The sequence below is a fragment of the Syngnathoides biaculeatus genome, chromosome 10 (assembly GCF_019802595.1).
Source record: "Syngnathoides biaculeatus isolate LvHL_M chromosome 10, ASM1980259v1, whole genome shotgun sequence".
NCBI classification, from domain to species: Eukaryota; Metazoa; Chordata; class Actinopteri; order Syngnathiformes; family Syngnathidae; genus Syngnathoides; species Syngnathoides biaculeatus.
The window spans coordinates 8,215,461-8,234,354 of NC_084649.1; the positions used below are offsets into that span (position 1 = coordinate 8,215,461).

At 38.3% G+C, this 18,894-nt stretch overlaps 1 protein-coding gene across 5 annotated transcripts in view; it reads left to right on the forward strand.

Annotated features, from left to right (window-relative positions):
* The window catches only part of ptpra (protein tyrosine phosphatase receptor type A), a 62,483-nt gene extending 46,264 nt beyond the window's left edge, over positions 1 to 16,219 (forward strand). For 4 of the 5 annotated variants that reach the window (XM_061832675.1, XM_061832672.1, XM_061832674.1 and 1 more), the window contains 8 exons: positions 870 to 1,019; positions 1,372 to 1,465; positions 1,571 to 1,647; positions 1,733 to 1,867; positions 3,017 to 3,142; positions 4,824 to 4,975; positions 10,122 to 10,257; positions 12,865 to 16,219. In XM_061832675.1, the coding sequence (XP_061688659.1) occupies positions 870 to 1,019; positions 1,372 to 1,465; positions 1,571 to 1,647; positions 1,733 to 1,867; positions 3,017 to 3,142; positions 4,824 to 4,975; positions 10,122 to 10,257; positions 12,865 to 12,939 (945 nt within the window). In that variant the 3' untranslated portion in view covers positions 12,940 to 16,219. Of the gene's footprint in view, positions 1 to 869; positions 1,020 to 1,371; positions 1,466 to 1,570; positions 1,648 to 1,732; positions 1,868 to 3,016; positions 3,143 to 4,823; positions 4,976 to 5,136; positions 5,156 to 5,239; positions 5,531 to 10,121; positions 10,258 to 12,864 lie in introns of those variants that run through there. The other variant, XR_009796843.1, reaches the window with a different exon arrangement.
* The last annotated feature ends 2,675 nt before the right edge of the window (positions 16,220 to 18,894 follow it).

Consider the following 18,894-nt stretch of genomic DNA (forward strand, 5'->3'; position numbering starts at 1 on the left):
AAACAAAGGCTACTGTACCAAATATTAACATTGGTTTTTTCAGGTGTTCAAATACTTATTTGCAGCTGTATCACACACATAAATCGTTAAAAAAAATCATACATTGTGATTTCTGGAGTTTTCTTTTTAGGTTATCTCTCATAGTGAACGTGTACCTAAAATTTCAGACACCTCCATGATTTCTAAGTGGGAGAACGTGCACTATAGCTGGGTGTTCAAATACTTATTTTCTCCACTGTATGTGCATGTCACACTTAACTGTTTTTAAATCTTGAAATTGCCTTGAAAAATCTCCTTGCAGTGCTTTCAACATGAATGAGTACTTGTGGAAGGGATGAGCTGATCTTGTTGCTTCCTTCCATGTTTGCAAGTGGGTGAGAATGTTGTTCTCCACTTGGCTTGAGAGAAGCTGCAACATTCTCATGAAAGCCTTCACTGCACTGTACATTTCATCTACAACAAGGCTCTTGCATTCCAGTTTGACATTTAGTTCATTCAACAGTGCACTCACATCCACGAGAAATCCAAGTTCTGCCACCAGGTCTTCATATGAAAGCTGTAGGGTTGGGTGGCCTTTCATTACACAAAAATCTCTCAGGTCCCAGACACGTTTCAGTACATAGCCTAGGCTGAGCCACCTGACCTCATAGTGATAGCTTATGTCACCATGTTCATGCACCGGAAGAGATGGATGAAGTGGCTAGGAACAGGGGAAATCTGGGCTTCCCTGATAAAGCTACTGTCCCTGTGACCCGACTTTGGATATGCGGAAGAAAATTTGATGGATGTATAGATGGAATATGCACACAACTGTACTGTAGGTATGTTATGTGAATCGCATAAGTCAACTGGTCTTTTAACTTTCACAGATGCAGTATGTGTTCATCTTCCAAGCGTTGTTAGAGCACTATTTATATGGAGACACTGAGCTGGAGGTGACCTCTCTGGAGTCTCATTTGGCTAAACTGTACGCTACTTCACCGGGAGCTGGCTGCAGTGGTTTGGAAGCTGAATTCAAGGTTAGTGTATGTGTTGTGTGTCTTTTCATCAAAAGACCAAGATATCTCTCTTAATGTACCTTAAGTCAAATGAAATATTCTCTCTCTTTCTGTGTGCGTGTGTGTGTGTTTGTATACACACACAAGCACACCTTAAAGGGGACATTTTTTTCAAGAATACCTTGTACAGTATGTGGCCTATCTAATTAAAAGACTATGATTTATGTTGCAATTGTGGAGTAAGAGTGGCTCATTTTTCATTCATCTCAGAGGATTGCCATTTTTGTCAATATCATCATCTCTCCATAATAAAACATTTTCATATTCTATATATCTATACAAATGGAAAATCTATAATTCTTTTAACTTCTAGAAACTGACATCCATCAAGATCCAGAATGACAAGATGAGAACGGGCAATCTGCCTTCCAACATGAAGAAGAACAGAGTACTACAGATCATTCCATGTGAGTGAAGCTGTCATAGCTTTGCACAATATTTCATGCCTTGTTATTGGTGCAATCATGACGGATGAGCGCTATTACCACAAAGTTGTGTGTTCCTCTTCAAAGATGAGTTCAACAGAGTGATCATTCCAGTGAAACGAGGAGAAGAGAACACTGACTATGTCAATGGGTCTTTTATTGATGTGAGTGAAAAAGCTGCTTTGTTGTAGCACCTTTCTTTTTGATTTCCTTAATTAATCTGCTTTCTCATTCTTTTGCTCTTTGTAGGGTTATCGTCAGAAAGATTCATACATGGCTAGCCAAGGCCCCTTGCAGCACACCATTGAGGACTTCTGGAGGATGATCTGGGAATGGAGAAGCTGCTCAATAGTCATGCTCACTGAGCTAGAGGAGAGAGGGCAGGTGTGTAGAACCATCCAATGTGATCATGATTGAATATCAAATTAATTTTAATATCAAAATGTAATAGTGATTTATATTTTGGTCTCTCACGGTCATAAAAACAATTTAATCGAAGAAAATCAATAATGTGCTGTAGCACCAGTGGTATTTTCAAGCTCCAGCTCACCCTCAATGCACCCTGTGTTGCTTCCAGCAAGCATGTGACGCATGTTCTTGTGGCTTCACTGAGCTTGCTTTGAACTATGTATTGACACCCCAGTTGGTGTATACTATAAAGCGCACAGCAAAAGAATTACTTAAGTTAAATATTTAAATACAATACATATATAGTTTTAGAAAGTGTCGCCTTATGCCATCAGTTAGTTCGTAAACCCTATTGATCTATTAGCTAACATTAGGATTGGATCACAGGAGGGCTTTCCTTTCAAATAAGTTCTGTATCTACAGACAAATGGCGTCGTAACATACAGAGAGACTTCTATAGGGAACAGTAGATACAGTCGTGGCTTTTTATAAAAAGAAAATGTTTGTTTTTTTTAACCCCATCTGAGATAAAACCAGAGTAAAGCTTTTCCTCTTAAATGTGTTAGGATTATTGATATTTTCTATTTTCTGAATTTCAGAATATTGATAATTTTTTTAACATGTGTGTGTGTGTATATATATATATATATATATATATATATATATATATATATATACTCGACAAGACACGCCATGCATGCCAGTATTTTTAGCTATAAAAGTTTTTTTCGGGTTGTCCCTTTCGGGGTCACCACAGCGTGTCATCTCAGATGAACGCACATATATGTTTGGCACAATTTTTACGCCGGATGGATGTATTTATTTTTTTAAATGTTTTAATGTATATTTTTCAAATATTCTACTTGTTATTCATTCATTTTCTGGTTGTTCTATTGAGTTATTTAAAGTTGAGTTTTAGTCATCAAATAAATACTAAGTTTCAAAATCAACGAATAGTTAGTTGATTAGTCATGATTTCCAATATCATTCAAAATAATCTTATTACTTTTTCATAATCGTTCAGTTGTAGTTATAATTGTTAGTGCCTCTTGGCAGATGTAATGATGTCTATCACCCAATGGAGATTTTGATGGCTTGGGTTGTTTTGGTGTGTTGTTTGTGTAGGAAAAGTGTGCTCAGTATTGGCCCAGTGATGGAGTGGTGGCCTATGGGGACATCTCTATTGAACTTAAAAGGGAGGAAGAGAGCGAGAGCTATACAGTGCGTGACCTCATGGTTACCAACAACAGGGTAAATAAAAAAGGCGTTGGACTAACACGTACACTGTACACTACCTACAATAGGTTTGGGGTATTTTAGGTTTCTGGAAAATTTTCAGGATGACTTTTACAGGTGAACTGAATTTGAGCTTTAAACTTGAGCTTTAAACTGAAAAGCTTGTCCAACTGTTTCAGTATTTTTTTTGCACAATTCTGTTCTCTGACAAAGAGCTTAATGGCAATTACAAAGCCCAATTCCACTGAAGTTGGGATATTATGTACAATGTAAATAAATAATGAAAACAATTGTTTGAAACTCTTTTAACCTATATTCAATTGACTAAGACACATTTAATGTTCAAACTGATAAATGGTGTTGGGTTTTTTTTTTTTTTGGTTTGTTTTTTTTCCACCAAAATATTCTCATTTTCAGTATGATGGCTCAAATGCTCCCAAAATCCTGGAACAGGAAAAAAAAAACACCAGTTTGGAACTTTGGTCTTCCAGTCCAAGAAATACACCAAACGGATCGTTATCAGTGCAAAGTTTAAAAGCCAGAATCTTACGATATGACGTCTGTGAATGCTTATGGCATTGGTAACTCGCAGATCTCTGAAGGCACCATTAATGCTGAAAGAAACATATAGGTTTTGGATCAAAACATGCCGCCATCCAAGCAATGTTGTTTCAAGGACATCCCTGTTTATTTCACCAAGATAATGCCAAGCCACATTCTGCACGTGTTACAACAGCATGGCTTCGTAGTAAAACAGCGTGAGTGCTAGACTGCCCTGCCAGGTGTCCAGATGTGACTCCAATTAAAAATGTATCATGGTTTATGCAGCACAAAATATGACAACCATGGCCCTGGACTGTTGATCAGCTGAAGTTGTACATAAAGCTACAACGCCTCCACAATTAGCGCTTCTTGAGTGTTGTTAAAAGGAACGGCGATGTAAGAAAGGCGATATAACATCGTCTAAATGACCCTGTCCTAGATTTTGTGGAACATGTTGCAGGCGTCCAATTCAAAATTGACCAACATTTACATTATTAAACATTAAAAGAACAGTAGTGTTTCAGTTTCAACATTCTTGTCTTTGTAGTGTGTTTAATTCTGTACAGTACAGTTTGAAAGGATTTTTTAAAATGTGAAAGTCATCTTAATCGTGCTGTTTACATTTTGAAATCATGAGACCAAGAAGACACCTAACATCTGATTAACAGTACATCTTTGGAAGGCTTAAACAGGGTATTCTGAGAGAGAATTAGCCCCTTAACGTGGTTCACAGAGTGTCATGAGCACATTACAACAGAAAGACTGGAGCAGTTACAGAAGGGAATTGAACTAGACGTCTCTGAAATGTATTGGTTCATCAAACGTTTATTGTGACTTTTGCTTGTATAGCTCCTTTTTAGATAATAGCCAGTTGCGCAAAAACTGCAGTTCTGCTGTAAAGGTTATGTACGTGCATGTTAGTTTAATCCTGAAATTTTATCCATAAACCCAAATATGCCAGATTTTGTGTGTGTGTGTGTGTGTGTGTGTGTGTGTGTGTGTGTGTGTGTGTGTGTGTGTGTGTGTGTGTGTGGTGTGTGTGTGTGTGTTCGTACGTGTGTGTGGAGTACAGTACCAACTGTGTTAAAACTACACGTATCATGTCAATAATCTTATCTTAGTCTCTTCTTTCACTTTCCCTCCATTCTTCCAGGAGAACAAGGCTCGAGCAGTGCGGCAATTTCATTTCCATGGATGGCCAGAAGTGGGCATCCCCACTGATGGTAAAGGCATGATCAATATTATAGCAGCAGTGCAGAAGCAGCAACAACAGTCTGGCAACCATCCCATCACAGTGCACTGCAGGTAAGAGAGAGGAAATTGTCACACACAGCAAGATAATTTGAATAACAATTATTTTAACTAATGTACCGTAATTTCCGGACTATAAACCGCAACATGCTTTCAACCCTGCGGCTTATGCATTGACGCGGCTGATTTATGGATTTTTTTCAAATGGCCGCCAGGGGCGCTCGAGCAGAAAAGGTAAGAGTGAGACAGGTGGAATATATGTGTTGAGGAAGACACAAGTTTAATGTAACTTTGCGCTTTGTGCATGAATAAAATTAGCATGAACAGGCCCTCATCATGGAAAATGCAAGAAGAGATGCATGACGCAGCTTTCAAATTAAAGGCAATCGAGCTGGCCGATAAAGAAGGAAACAGAGCTTCTACACATAACCTTAGCAAAAGCCGAAAGAAAAAGAAGGTGAGACGCTGGAAAGGCCGATAAAGAAGGAAACAGAGCTGCGACACATAAACTTGGCATAAGCCGAAAGATAAAGAAGAAGAAGGTGAGACGCTGGAAATGGCAGCGGAAAGAACTGGAGCAATGTAAAAAGACGAAAAAAGCTTTCGGAGGTAATTAAAGCAGGTAGCCTGAACCGTGTTGCTTTTGTGTTAACTGCCACGTCTCAGTGACTTTTAACGCTATGTTTTTTTACCCAGCCTTGTTAGTGCTGTGTTACTAGCGTATTGCCGCTGTGCTACTGCCGCGTCACAGGCACTGTTTGGAAAGAAAAGCTAAGGTATATTATTAAAACTTTGAAACCTCTTTGTGTACCCTCTTTCTTCGTAAATATGTCATGTTTCCATGTAAGCACATGCGGCTTATAGACAGGTGCAGCTTATGTATGCAGAAATGGTTTTTCCTTTAAAATGTACTGTGTGAGGCTTATAATCAGGTGCGGCTTATAGTCCAGAAATTTTGGTACTTTTTTTAAGTGTAACTTGTGGCAGAATGACACTTTGTGGTCATAGAATGAACAGTAGTTTTATCTCGTGTTCCATAGTATTTGACGCCACACTCCCCCCGTGTACAGTGGACCCCGCATATTCGCTATCCGATGGGGATTTTTGGTGGGCAAATCCCGCGTTATTTGCTAAAACACTTACCTAGTTGTGGTTTTGTTTGAAGTGAATCTGAAACATGTATATTTATTGCAGCCTCTTTTGAGACAGCAAATGGTTACTATCAGCTGTAGCTACACCAAAACATCACACTAGTTGTCCACCCAAACAAATTTTTCCGGTAAAAGGCAGCAGACTGTTTTATGTTAGGCAAAAGTTCAGGTGGCACACATGCTCACTTGTTCCTCTCTTGGTCCCAAAATCACTCATTCAATCTCCTGCCACTCCTCTGCCACTGACAAATCTAACTTGTTGTTCGAGGAGGGAGTAAATAAGATGGGAGAAACCTGCTCCGGCTGCTTTTTGTCACGATATTTTAATCAAATTAGAGTCCAACATGGCATCTATATCAGAGCAATCTGTAACAACATCTCAGCAGAGCATTGCTAAACCTACCCACAACCACCAGTTTGTATTGTCACACTAAGGATCCAATGGTTTTTGATCAGTAACATCAGGGCAGAATGCTACAAGCAGCGGAGATTCCTGCCCACACGGACTGCTTCAGGAGCGTTGATGAAACTCCTTTGCTTTGCTGTGCAATCAAATGTACTCTGTTTGACACTGGAATGTATCACTGCAGTCAGTCTTTAATATGATCATAATTATGTACAGACACTTTCTTTAAAAAATGAAAGTCTTGCAAAAGTTTTTTGATTCCATAATTCTATTGGAAAGGTTAATTCTTCATACAGACATGATTTTTTCGTTTATAGGCAGAATTCTGTCTTTTTAAATTGCATGGATTAATATATATATATATAATATATATATATATTATATATATATATATATATATATATATATATATATATATATATATATTTTTTTTTTTTTTTTTTTTTACGTTCTGCAATATTCCAACCGTAACCCATGCCAGAATCCACACTCGTTCATTTTCCGATCCAAGTTTTGCAAGTGAGGCGGAAAATGTGATATGTGTCTGTTGATTGGTTGAATGCAGAACAGGCAGGTAATGGGCCCATTTGCAAGTGAACACGTGCTGCAAGTGTTCGAGAGGAAAGACGGTTTTCGAGTGAAAGAAATTGATAGAAATGTCAAAAATAAGTTCTGATGGGATTGGATGGAACGAGAAATCGTTGATACCGTTGGAAAGAAGTATGTTATCACTCTGTTAAGCGACTTCATTCGCAAACTAGATCGACCTGGTAAAGTATTGTGCATGTGGTGTCGGGATACTATTGACTATGGATCAAGATGTTTCAAGGCTTTGGAAGTTCACGCGAAACGACAAAAACACGTCAAACAATTGGAAGCAAGGAAAACAAACTTTTCCATAGCTGGTAACTTAGCTGGTAACATAGGTGGACATCCGAATGGATGTCAACCCATGGCCAACAAACCTTCTGGACTTCATCCCTTATTTACGTCCACTACTCCCAGTATTGAGAGGCAAGTAAAAGGCAAACTCAGTTTACTGAGTTGAATTTGTAATTTTTTGGGGGTAAAGGTATGCACCTAAATAATGAACGATCATATTGTGTACATTTTGAAAACAGAATATCATTTATTTATCAATGTACTAGATATATTTCATTAATAATACAATTTATAAAACTTGCACGTTAAAATTGGTGATCATCCTTTGATCATACTTGCAGCCCCCAGACCCCCAGCTTTTTTCTTTCTTTTTTCATTCAGTCAAATCACATGCCTGTTCATAGATAATAGATTCAGAGCCCATAATTTAAACAAATTCAGGTACCACATTTTCCGCATTATAAGGTGCACCTAAGAGCCTTTAATTTTCTAAAAAGCCGACTGTCCGCTTTATATACGGCTCCATATTGACTCGCAACAGGTCTCGCAACTACGGTAAGCAGCCGCCAACTTCCCCCGTAGAATAACTAGCGTGCGGTGCATGCTGGGATATATAAGTGCGAAGCGTGCCATTTAATTTCCATTTGTGTGTTTGTGTAAAGACCCCAAAATGGCTCCTATTAAGAGGCATGCTTAAGATGCAGAGTTTAAACCGAAGGCAATCAGTCACATTGTAGAGCACAGGAATAGAGCACCAGCGAGAGAATTAAACATTAATGAATCAGTGCGGAAGTGGAGGAAGCAACAAGATGATCTGTGCCAAGTAAAGAAGACTAAACAGTTTCCGAGGGAACAAAGCGAGATGGCAACCCCAGCCTCTACCGTAGCATCTATTCTATACGCCTTATAATGCGGTGCGCCTTATATATATATATATATATATAAAATTTAAAATGGGCCATTCATTGAAGGTGCACCTTATAATGTGGTGGATCTTATTGTGTGGAAATTATGGTATTTGTTTATTTTTACATAATTTTAGCTTTTAACACATAAAACCCAAGAACTCAGAAAAAAATAATAGAATACTGTCAAGAAATTGTTTTCTTCAGCTTTTGTCGAACAATAAGAGAAATTGAAGTCACATTAAACCTTCTTCTTCTTTTCCTTTCGGCTTGTCCCATTTGGGGTGGCCACAGCGTGTCATCTTTTTCCATCTAAGCCTGTCTCCTGCATCTTGTTCTCTAACAACCACTGTCCTCATGTCCTCCCTCAACATCCATCAACCTTTTCTTTGGTCTTCCTCTTGCTCTTTTGCTTGGCAGCTCCTTCCTCGGCGCAATATACTCACTCTCACCTCTGAACATGTTCAAACCATCTAAGTCTGCTCTCTCTAACCTTGTCTCCAAAACATCCCTCTTTGGCTGTCCCTCTAACAAGCTCATTTCTAATCCTATCCAACCTGTTCACTCCAAGCGAGAACCTCAGCATCTTTATTTCTGCCACCTCCACTTCTGCTTCCTGTTGTTTCTTCAGTGCCACCATCTCTAATATTACAGCTTCACCACTGTTTGCCCTTTATCCTAGCGGACACTCTTCTGTCACATAGAACACCAGACACCTTCCGCCAACTGTTCCACCCCGCTTGGACCCGTTTCTTCACTTCTTTACCACACTCACCATTGCTCTGTATTGTTGACCACAAGTATTTGAAGTCTTCCACCCTCGCTATCTCTTCTCCCTGGAGCTTCACTCCTCCTCCTCCGCCCCTCACATTCATGCACATACATTCTGTTTTACTTTGGCTAATCTTCATTCCTCTCCTTTCCAGTGCATGCCTCCATCTTTCTAACTTTTCCTCCGCCTGCTCTCTACTTTCACTCTGCTTTCACTGCAGATCACAATATCATCTGCGAACACCATAGTCCAAGGGGATTCCAGTCATTGGCTTATCATAACCAAAATTACCACATCAGAGCAAACAGAATATTATAGCTAGCAAATAATAAAACAAATAAAACTATGACTGAAGAAATAATTGACAAAAGATGCACTTTAAACTATTTACATCCCGAGTGCCGCAAAGCATGCAGCAAGAAACAAAAATTTTCATTCTTCACAATGTTTATCAGCCTTAGTTGCAGTTTATTTTAATAACACAGTTGTAGTTCATCTCCTGGGTGCATCTGAATGTGGTGATTTTTGAAGCTGCGATTCCCACCTCATTCCACTCTTTCTGGAGCGCTACTAGATTCTTGAGTTTTCCCTTTTTGATAATCCATTGAACGCCACAGTCATCTCTTTTACCAGTGTATCTTCCCCTGGCACATTTTGTCCTTCCACTAGACTGTCTGTTGATATGCTTGGACACAGCACTCTGAACAGGCAGCCACCTTAGTTACAGTATATGAACTTTAGTGGCTTCCCCATGCTGTGAATGGTCTTCTGGCCAGTTGTCAAGTCTGCAGTCGCCCCCATTTTGAACCCAGCTCGAGATTTGAACCAAACCTTATTTAATGACACCTGATTGGTGAGTGTGACACTCGAAACACCGTGAAAAACCTCCCAGTTTGCAACAAAATTAAAAAGAAAAAATACCGTGTCTTCCCTTCAGAAATCTTTGCTGATGCACAAGCCAGTAAAAAGTCTAAATAATCTGGGAAACATAAACCTTGAAACACACTCACACCTACCTTCTACAAGGAAATATTATCATGTGTGTTATTTATGAACATTCTTCCTTTTCCTCTTTTGTGTGCAGTGCTGGTGCAGGCCGGACAGGGACATTTTGTGCATTAAGTACAGTCCTGGAGAGGGTGAAGGCAGAAGGCATTCTGGATGTTTTTCAAACGGTCAAGAGCCTCAGATTGCAGAGACCCCATATGGTGCAGACAATGGTAAGCATTGTATATGTTATGTGTTGTTCTAAGCACAAAATGCAATTTACTACAAAGCCCCGAAGGTGAAATGGAAAGAGAAAACAATTATCACAATAAACACTTCAAGATAGTGGAAAGTTTGCATTATTTTGCAATGTTTATTGCGAGGGAACACAATTTCGTTTGACTGGACTTTCAAGGTCAAGTGTCATGAAATGGATGATTTTTGGTATATTATTAATGGAAAAACCCACAGCCAATATGGTCCCATTTGGTTTTTTTTCACCACAAAACATGATTTTGACGTACACAACTTTTTGTAACTCCCGCCATGAAAATCCTTTCGAGGGATTTGTTTTCGAGAAGAAGCAGTAAGTGACGTACGGGACAGAGGCGCCCCCTAGTGGACTAGTTTGTTTCCATTAGTTTTACCTCCAAAATGCCGGCTCATTGCATTGCTGGACATTGCTTGAACACTCAGGAGAATGGATTTAGCTTTCAATAATATGCAAGACACCCGGGCCGTTGTGAAAAATGGATTACACAGGTGCAGAGGACGAGAGCTTCGTGGGTTCCAAATAACAGGTAGTCAGTAATGCGCCCTGGCTCGACGGTGTTCAACAAGTACTGCGGCGGCTTTGAATATACCCCTAAAAGCAGCACGGCTCGGCTCCACCTCCTCCTTATACGCCACCCCGGCGCAGAAAATCAGCCACACCGGCTGAGACACCGTGTTCGGCGGTCAGTGCTTCTGCGAAGGCTGCGTGTCGCCGCGATGGCTCCTCTTCGCCACGGAAGTGGATCGGAAGGGGATGAGGTTTGGCCGTGATCGCATATCATCTGAATATGGCTCGAAACATTAGTGTAATATTGCCCTGGTAACTTCACTCAGTTGTGTGTTGTTCTCCTTTTCGAAAAGAGCTTCCGTGTCAGACGGGGCTCGTTTGTCTCCCATTGTTATGGTGCACCGCGTGTTTTCATTTGCAAATGTCCAGGTGACGTCACGGACGGAGGATGCAGCCAATATGGCGACCACTTGGATATCATAGAATGACACTTCTGCAACTTTGCGCACGGATGACCCGCTCTCCGCTCACATTTATTTTTTCGTGTAGACATTGAAGTGAATAATGTTAAATGTATTTTTCATTACAATATCTATTTTAGAATGTTTATAGGGATGACACCCGGACTTTAATGTACTTCCTCGTTAAGTTCGTGGTAAACCAAAGTTACTTTCCAAGGCTTTTGAAGTCACTGTTGACCTAAAAGTAGAGCAGGGTAAGACTGTTTTTAAATCACAAATTCATCATAACAACATTACTACCTGTTTCCATCTAATCCTTGCGCCACACTCTCCAGCCTTGGCCAGCCAACCTAGGGTGCTTACAACTCCCAAGATAAAAATGGTACAAAATATGGCTGCATAATCTTTTGTCAGTCCCATCGGAAAGTCACGAGATATTGGAGGCAAAAGAACATTCTCCATGCAAGGGGGAAAATGTTCTTGCTTCAAGTTGTTTATCACACCCAGGTGCAGTTTACTGTAAAACTGGGTCAGAGAACAAATAATTAAAAACTGGATATCACAGCATACAGTTACAAGAAAAGATAGCCATAAAATTATCACCAATGTTATGGTAAATTATAAGCCTTCAGACAACTCACACACAGCAGCCCTGGCTGCCTGCCCATATCAGAAACCGACCCTGCATAGTTTATTTACCACTGAAGATATTATAATCTATCCAAAAATACAGAGGAAGGAAAAACAAAAATGGTGTGCTCCGTGGGTTTTCACCAGGTACTCCGATTTCTACCTACTGCCAAAAATGTGCATTGTAGGTTAATTGAGAACTCTAAATTGCCTGTAGCTGTGAATGTGAATGGTTATGTGCCCTGCGATTGGCTGGCGACCGGTTCAGGGTTTACTCCGCCTCTTGCCCAGTGTCAGCTGGAGTAGCTTCGAGCACCCCCGCGACCCTAGTCAGAATAAGTGGTATTGAAATTGCATGGATGGTTTTCATATTACATTTATAATATTTTGTATTTTTTTTTTTTTAAATACGCATTGTTCTCAAATGAGTCAACTTGGCATTATAGATACTAATTGGTAATTTGAGATTAAGAATAATTCCTACCTGAAATGAAATGATCGCTACACTGGCGTGTGTATTTGGTGGGGCACCATCTATCCCCTTTAATTGCTGAAATCCATCGATCTATACTGGTCTTTTCAGCTGGTATGCTATAGAATGACCTCTTTGAAGATCTGTCTCGTCTGTTGTGGCAACCAACAGCACAAGTCTCGGGCATTGTGAATATTCCTCTCCGGTTCATTGTCCCCCACACTGTCAAGCAGATCTGTTTAACTGGCAATATGGCACGGTGAAAAGTTGACGTCACTTGCACAATCTCTATATGGAAGTGAGGAGTTTCATTTAGACAAAAGTAATGATTTACTGCCACCTTGTGGCATTGGTAGGCAATTATGAAACTTTAAGTTGGTGCAAATCACTAAGTGTCGTGATTAACAAACATATTTACAGTCTGATACAATACATTGGAGTCACAGACTCTTTTTGAACATGATGCTTATGTGATATTTTTCTCCCCACTTCCCAGGAGCAATACGAGTTCTGCTACAAAGTGGTCCAGGAGTACATCGATGCCTTTTCTGACTACGCCAATTTCAAATAGAGACCCAGAATGGATAGCAACACATCATACTAACACCACATGCATGGACCAGAACACGTGAACATCACCATGCAGAAAGCTGCAATCTTCCCTCTGCAGGATTGTTTTCTTTTTCTTTTTTTTTTTAAAGTGACACATCACAATATTTTTCTGTGGATGGGATGAACTAACTGCCTGCAGAAAAAGGGAACCAAGATTTCAGTCTGGTCACAGGGCAGTGTATTTTGGTCAGAGAGAGAAGTGATGCCTTCTCAAATATTCTGTCACATTGCTTTTGTTTATATAGCTCCTAATGTGCTTACATCCACATACTGTGTTGCATTGTTTAACTTTTAGTTCTGGACACAGTTTTGAGTTTGGCTGCATTTTTTGGTGCCACCTGTAAAGTATTTTATTTCTATACATATATGAAAGTTCTATTTGCATATAAAACTAATGCTTTGGATGTTTATGTAAAATATTGCTTTTTTTAACACATTAAGGACTGAAAAATTGTAAAGCTTTTTGCTTTGCCAGACGTACACTGTAGTTGTGCAGTGGCAAGAGTTTAAACAGAACTTCACACTTTGATAAATGGCACAAGCAGATCAATTTGTCGTCAGACAGAATTAGTTCCAAAAATAAACTAAATATAAAATAACTCACACCGCTTTGCTATTCGAATCTACATAGCCCGAAATACACATAGCCAGCAATCTGCATTTTTTTTTTTGTTTGTTTTTTTAGGATGTTTGCATTTAATATGAATGCTGTTGGAAAGGTCAGTCGTACAGACAGTCAAAGGATATTTCACTTGGTTCTACAGCTAGGGGTCCAATCCTATTAAAATATGTGGAAAAATAATTAAATTAAAGGTCAGTGCTAAACTGGACTGTCGAAATTTAAATACATTATATATATATTTTTTCTAATTTCATCCACTGCACCTACCCTATATTGGCGAACATATTCAAACAGCTTGATTACTCAATCTGATTTTGGCATTCCCTTAGTTTCCACTGTTTATTAATTATTTATTCATTCTACTACACTATCATTTTTATGTTTTCGACTTTTGTGGGAACATGTTTGGAAGAACCTCTGTAAAGTATTTTCTAACATTTTTCAGCAGTCCCAATACTTTTGTCTGTTAGTAGTATCCCGTTAAAAAGAGAAAACACGCACACATGCGCACAGCAGTATTTCTTTAAATATTTTGTTGAGCCTTAATTGCTTTTTTAGCCTTTTTTTTACAGTATCACCAGAAAGTATTCACACTCGTTCACATCCACATATTCTAAAGATGAATTATATAGTTTTCAAATTATGCAATTATAACAAAGTAGAATCATAATTTCAGACATTTGTGTGAAAAGTGACAAGGTGTGACTACTTTCAGCCAGACGTCACAATGCTGTATTGTCAGTATTTAAAAGAATGTTGATTCAATCCCACCATGAACACTGATATCACTGTGAGAAATGATTTTTGTTGTTAGGTCTGACCGCTGTTTTTAACAAATTTTTGAGTGCGGATTCCAAAACTGGTCTCGTTTTTTTCCAACCATCATGTCAAGTTTTTGAACTATAGATTTTTAAAATTTTCCATTTTCTCAACAACAACAAACTTGAAAATTCGCTCTACTTAAGAGACATGAGCTTGGTTTGTAAAGCTTTTCAAAGATTGACATACAATGAAATATGAAAGAAACAGGCATGTTTGCAATGTTTATTTTGCACTATGTTTTGCAAAGGATACAGTATCGCACAAATCCTCGTAATTCTTACCATGCTAGCTTTCTGCAGATTTTGAAAATACTGACCTAATGCAAGCTGTACACAACTCACTGCACTCACTCCACAAACAAGTTGCCAAATAGCTGTAAATGAGTCCAGTCGGATTCAGATGACAGCTAAGTAGTGAATTTTTTTTTCTTATCTTGAGGGTTAAGTGTGGAGAAAAATCTTGACGTTCTAGGAAGAAAAAAAAAACTAACTGCAAATTTGGAATCAGGATCCCAATTTTAGTTGAAATTCACATAAAAGTCAAACTTATTTTGCAAACATTTCCCTAGTGTATTGAAGAAAGTTGACTTTTATTCAAATGCCAATTTTAAGAAAAAAGGGATTTCCTTTTTTTCCCCCTTTTGCTTTTGTGTGCCATTGGATTAGCTCTTTTTTTTTTTTAATGTGTGTTCTCTGAAAAACACTTGCACTTGGACGACCATTAACATGACACTGGAGGGCATCCCTTCATGATGATTGTAAAAAAAAATGTAATAAAATAAAAGTGTAAAAGTGTCAGTTAAATAGTAGGGCTTCAGGTCAATCATGAAATCTTTGCTGGAACAAACCCAGGAAATAGTTTATTCTGGGGGGAAATTGCAGGACAATTATCAAAGAATCTAAAAGATTTTAACTAATGCCAAACAAAGATTGCTAGTACTGTAGTACTAAAACTTGCTTGATTGATACAATTGTCTGTGGTGCCATTGAATTGAAAACTCGAATGACATTCAGTAGAACAAATACCTCATCTACAGAGAAAATGAGTTGGATCAGTACAAAAAGTACACCTTACAACATTCACTCTATGGCTTAATCTTGGCATTAAGATTCATGGATTTGTACTACCCTTGGATTTTTAATGGAACTGAAAAGAATTTCCTAATGCGCACAAAAAAGTATTAACTGCTATCCACTTCTATTCAAATTTTTGTGTTTCAGAAATCACATCTTATGTTTTTGTGTTTCTTAGAAACAGCATTTAAATATAATATCCTTTGACTGGAGTACAAATCGTCCTACAGTTTATCAGTTGAAATGCTTTTAATAATAACCCATCTAATAACAAACTTAATTTGCATAAGACTAATGTGACAGATTTTTGCTGTGTATTACACATATAACCACAAATAGATGCAGCATTTTTCATGGTGTGCCAGGAGCAGTTGTAGATGTTGTCTCATGCACGATTTGCACCAGAATTAAAAAAAAAAAAAACAACATAAAAATAAAAAGTCTGAAATAAAGAACCACGTATGTCTGTGTAGATTCACCATTTAGTCTATACGGGTCATTTTAATACGCAAAGGTTGAATGAAGGCCACTGGTTTGGTCTAGTTTGTTGAAGACGTTTCATCTTTAATCTAAAAGGTTTTTTCACTTATGAAATTTTAGGTATGGAGTCTATTCAGTGGGTGATTAGCAATAGGTTGTTGTTGCCCAATGTAGTTGGCGTAATGGCCATCCTGCATACCAATACATTGTTTGCACATCTTTTTTTTTTTTTTTTTTTTTTTTTCAAAACAGCGCTTTACGCCCACTCTTCAATTTGAATGATGTGGTTTTATGCAGATTATAAGCAATGACCACGTAAAATTTTACACCTGAGGAAGCCAAATGTCCAGTTGCCTTGAATCAACCTTGGTGTAAAAATCCATGTAAATGATTAAAACGGGATTAAAACTCTTTATGAACTCTGTAAGCCTTAAGGAAGTTAAAGTAGCAAATGTTTGACCAGCCAGTGAAATTATTTTTTATTTTTTTTCATTGTAACATACTGTACTTACTTCCCCCTCCCAATGCGTCACAAATACCCACATAAACTATAAGTGACATTTTTTGAATTCATTGAACACTTGTGAGTCGTCAGTCTAAGAAGTGGACAAGTATCTGCTTGCTTTTTCTGTGCTGCTTTATGCTTCAATGTCACAGTCACAAATGCTCGAATCATGAGACACTTTCTCACTGCAAATGAACAAAATACTTTGCCAACTCGTGAAAAACAATTTTGCTCAAAAAGTGCCTCACTTACTATGAATTAAAAAAACACTTATACCTGATATGTGATGAGATGGAAAATCTGAAATGGTGTGTTTTGTTCTTATATAAGCAAAATGTGGAGCAAAATTTGTTATCTTTGCATTTTTTGCTCCACCGGTCGGTGTTCATAGAAGTAAACTATATCACTTGCTTGTGAATAGCTTAACTCCATTATGTGAAATGTACTTCCCATACGTCAGAAAATTACCCAGCAGTTGCAAAATAAGTCATCCTAATCATGTGCTCCCCGCACAGTGACTTCAACAGCAGCGAGGGAAACCATTTTATGCCTCTGCGCCTAAATGTCGTCTTAATGTCGCCACCTGCACTCACTCATCTCTTTTCTTCACTGACATTTACCTTGGAGGATATTCTCCTTGGTCCAAGTTGAATTCCAATTTTTGTACATATGTAAGGTTATTTATATTTCATGGCTGTGTGCTGCCTTTTTTTTTCATTCCCCTTCTTTCAATTTTTTTTAGAAGAAAAAGATGTATATTGAATTTTAACAGGACCATTTTGAAATGTATTTTTTTGTCTGCCGTTTTTAATTTGATAGTCTTAAAATAATCCATCTTTTTTTTGACTGTTGGTTTTTAGTGTTTTGTTATTCAATATTTGAATAAATGTGTATATAATTATATATATGATAAAACTATATATATAATTATATAATGCCTGATGGCCTTTCTAAGCAGGATATTGTTCAAAACTAATAAAGTACTTGAGATTTTTCTTCTCTGTATTTGATCTTATTCGAAGTTCAAACCACAACCTGATGCCCATTAAAAACCTCATACATTAATGAAGACTGAGGTGGTGCAAAAAAAAAAAAGAAAAATCCACAAGTCCTCTGCTCCAAACCACAATTCCAATTAAGTTGGGACATTGTGTAAAATGTTAATAAAAGCAGAATACAATTATATACAGAGTGTTTTCAACATGAAGTATATTCAATGGACCGAACTAGTTACAGTATGTTCAAATTCAACTATTTCTCACAATGGTTGACTGGTTGGGACATCTATCTCACAATTCTGAGGACTTGGGATCAAATCCTGGCCTTGACTGTGTGGAGTTTAGATGTTCTCCCCGTGACCGAATGGAGTTTCTCCAGGTACTCGGGTTTCCTCAAAAATCCCCAAAAATGTGAATTGCTTTTTTTGTTGTTGTTATTTTTCAGCTGTTAGGTCAAGCAGAAGAGAAGGTCTGAATCCCTTTTTTTGTCACTCCAGCCATTTTGATCCTTTTTGCAAAGTTCTCAACCTTCTGTCTCTTCAAAGTTCCTTTCCTGGATCCCGTACTTACCCATCACTCCTTCATCGCCCCTGTTTCCTTCACCTACATGCCCGCTACAATCTGCACTAATCATAATTCTCTATTTCTGTCTGGGATGCTTAGAAGTACTTCATCCAGATCCTACCACAATTTTTCCTTCACCTCTTGGTCACATCCTATCTGTGGGGTAGAGCCACTAATCACATTATACGTAACATCTTCAAATTACCAATCCACTACATAATGCGCCCTAACCCTTTCAATGGGAGCTAGATCTATGACTGTTGACAGGCCAGTCTAGTACTCCGTCTTTTACTATGAAGCCATGCTGCTGTTATGTGTGGACTGTGGCTTGTCTGTCTTACTGAAATAAGCGGGGACTTCCCTGAAAAAAAAAAATGTTGCTTGGATGGCAGCACATGTTGCTTTAAAACGTGTATGGACATTTCAGCATTAATGGTGTTCTCACAGATGTACAAGTTGGACACTAACACACCCTCTTACCAGCCACCAGATGCTGATTTTGGAGGTTCATGGTGATAATCCAGATGGTAATATTCTTCACACAATGTTAGCGGTTTTTAATGTAGTGCCAGATGAGGGATCGAAGGTAACTGGTATTCATTGCTGGTTTTCGGCCTTGCTGCCTACATACAAGGACTTCTCCAGAATCTCTCAATGTTTTGATGATATTATGGGCAACACATGACAAAATCATTAACCTCATTGCAATTGTATGTTGAGAAATGTTGTCAAACTTTTGGACTATCATTTGTTTGGAATATCGTTTATAAATCTTAATACATGAAGTGGTGACCCTTGCACTGTCTTTGCTTGTGCACAACTGGGCCTTTTGGTGATGCTCCTTGAAAAC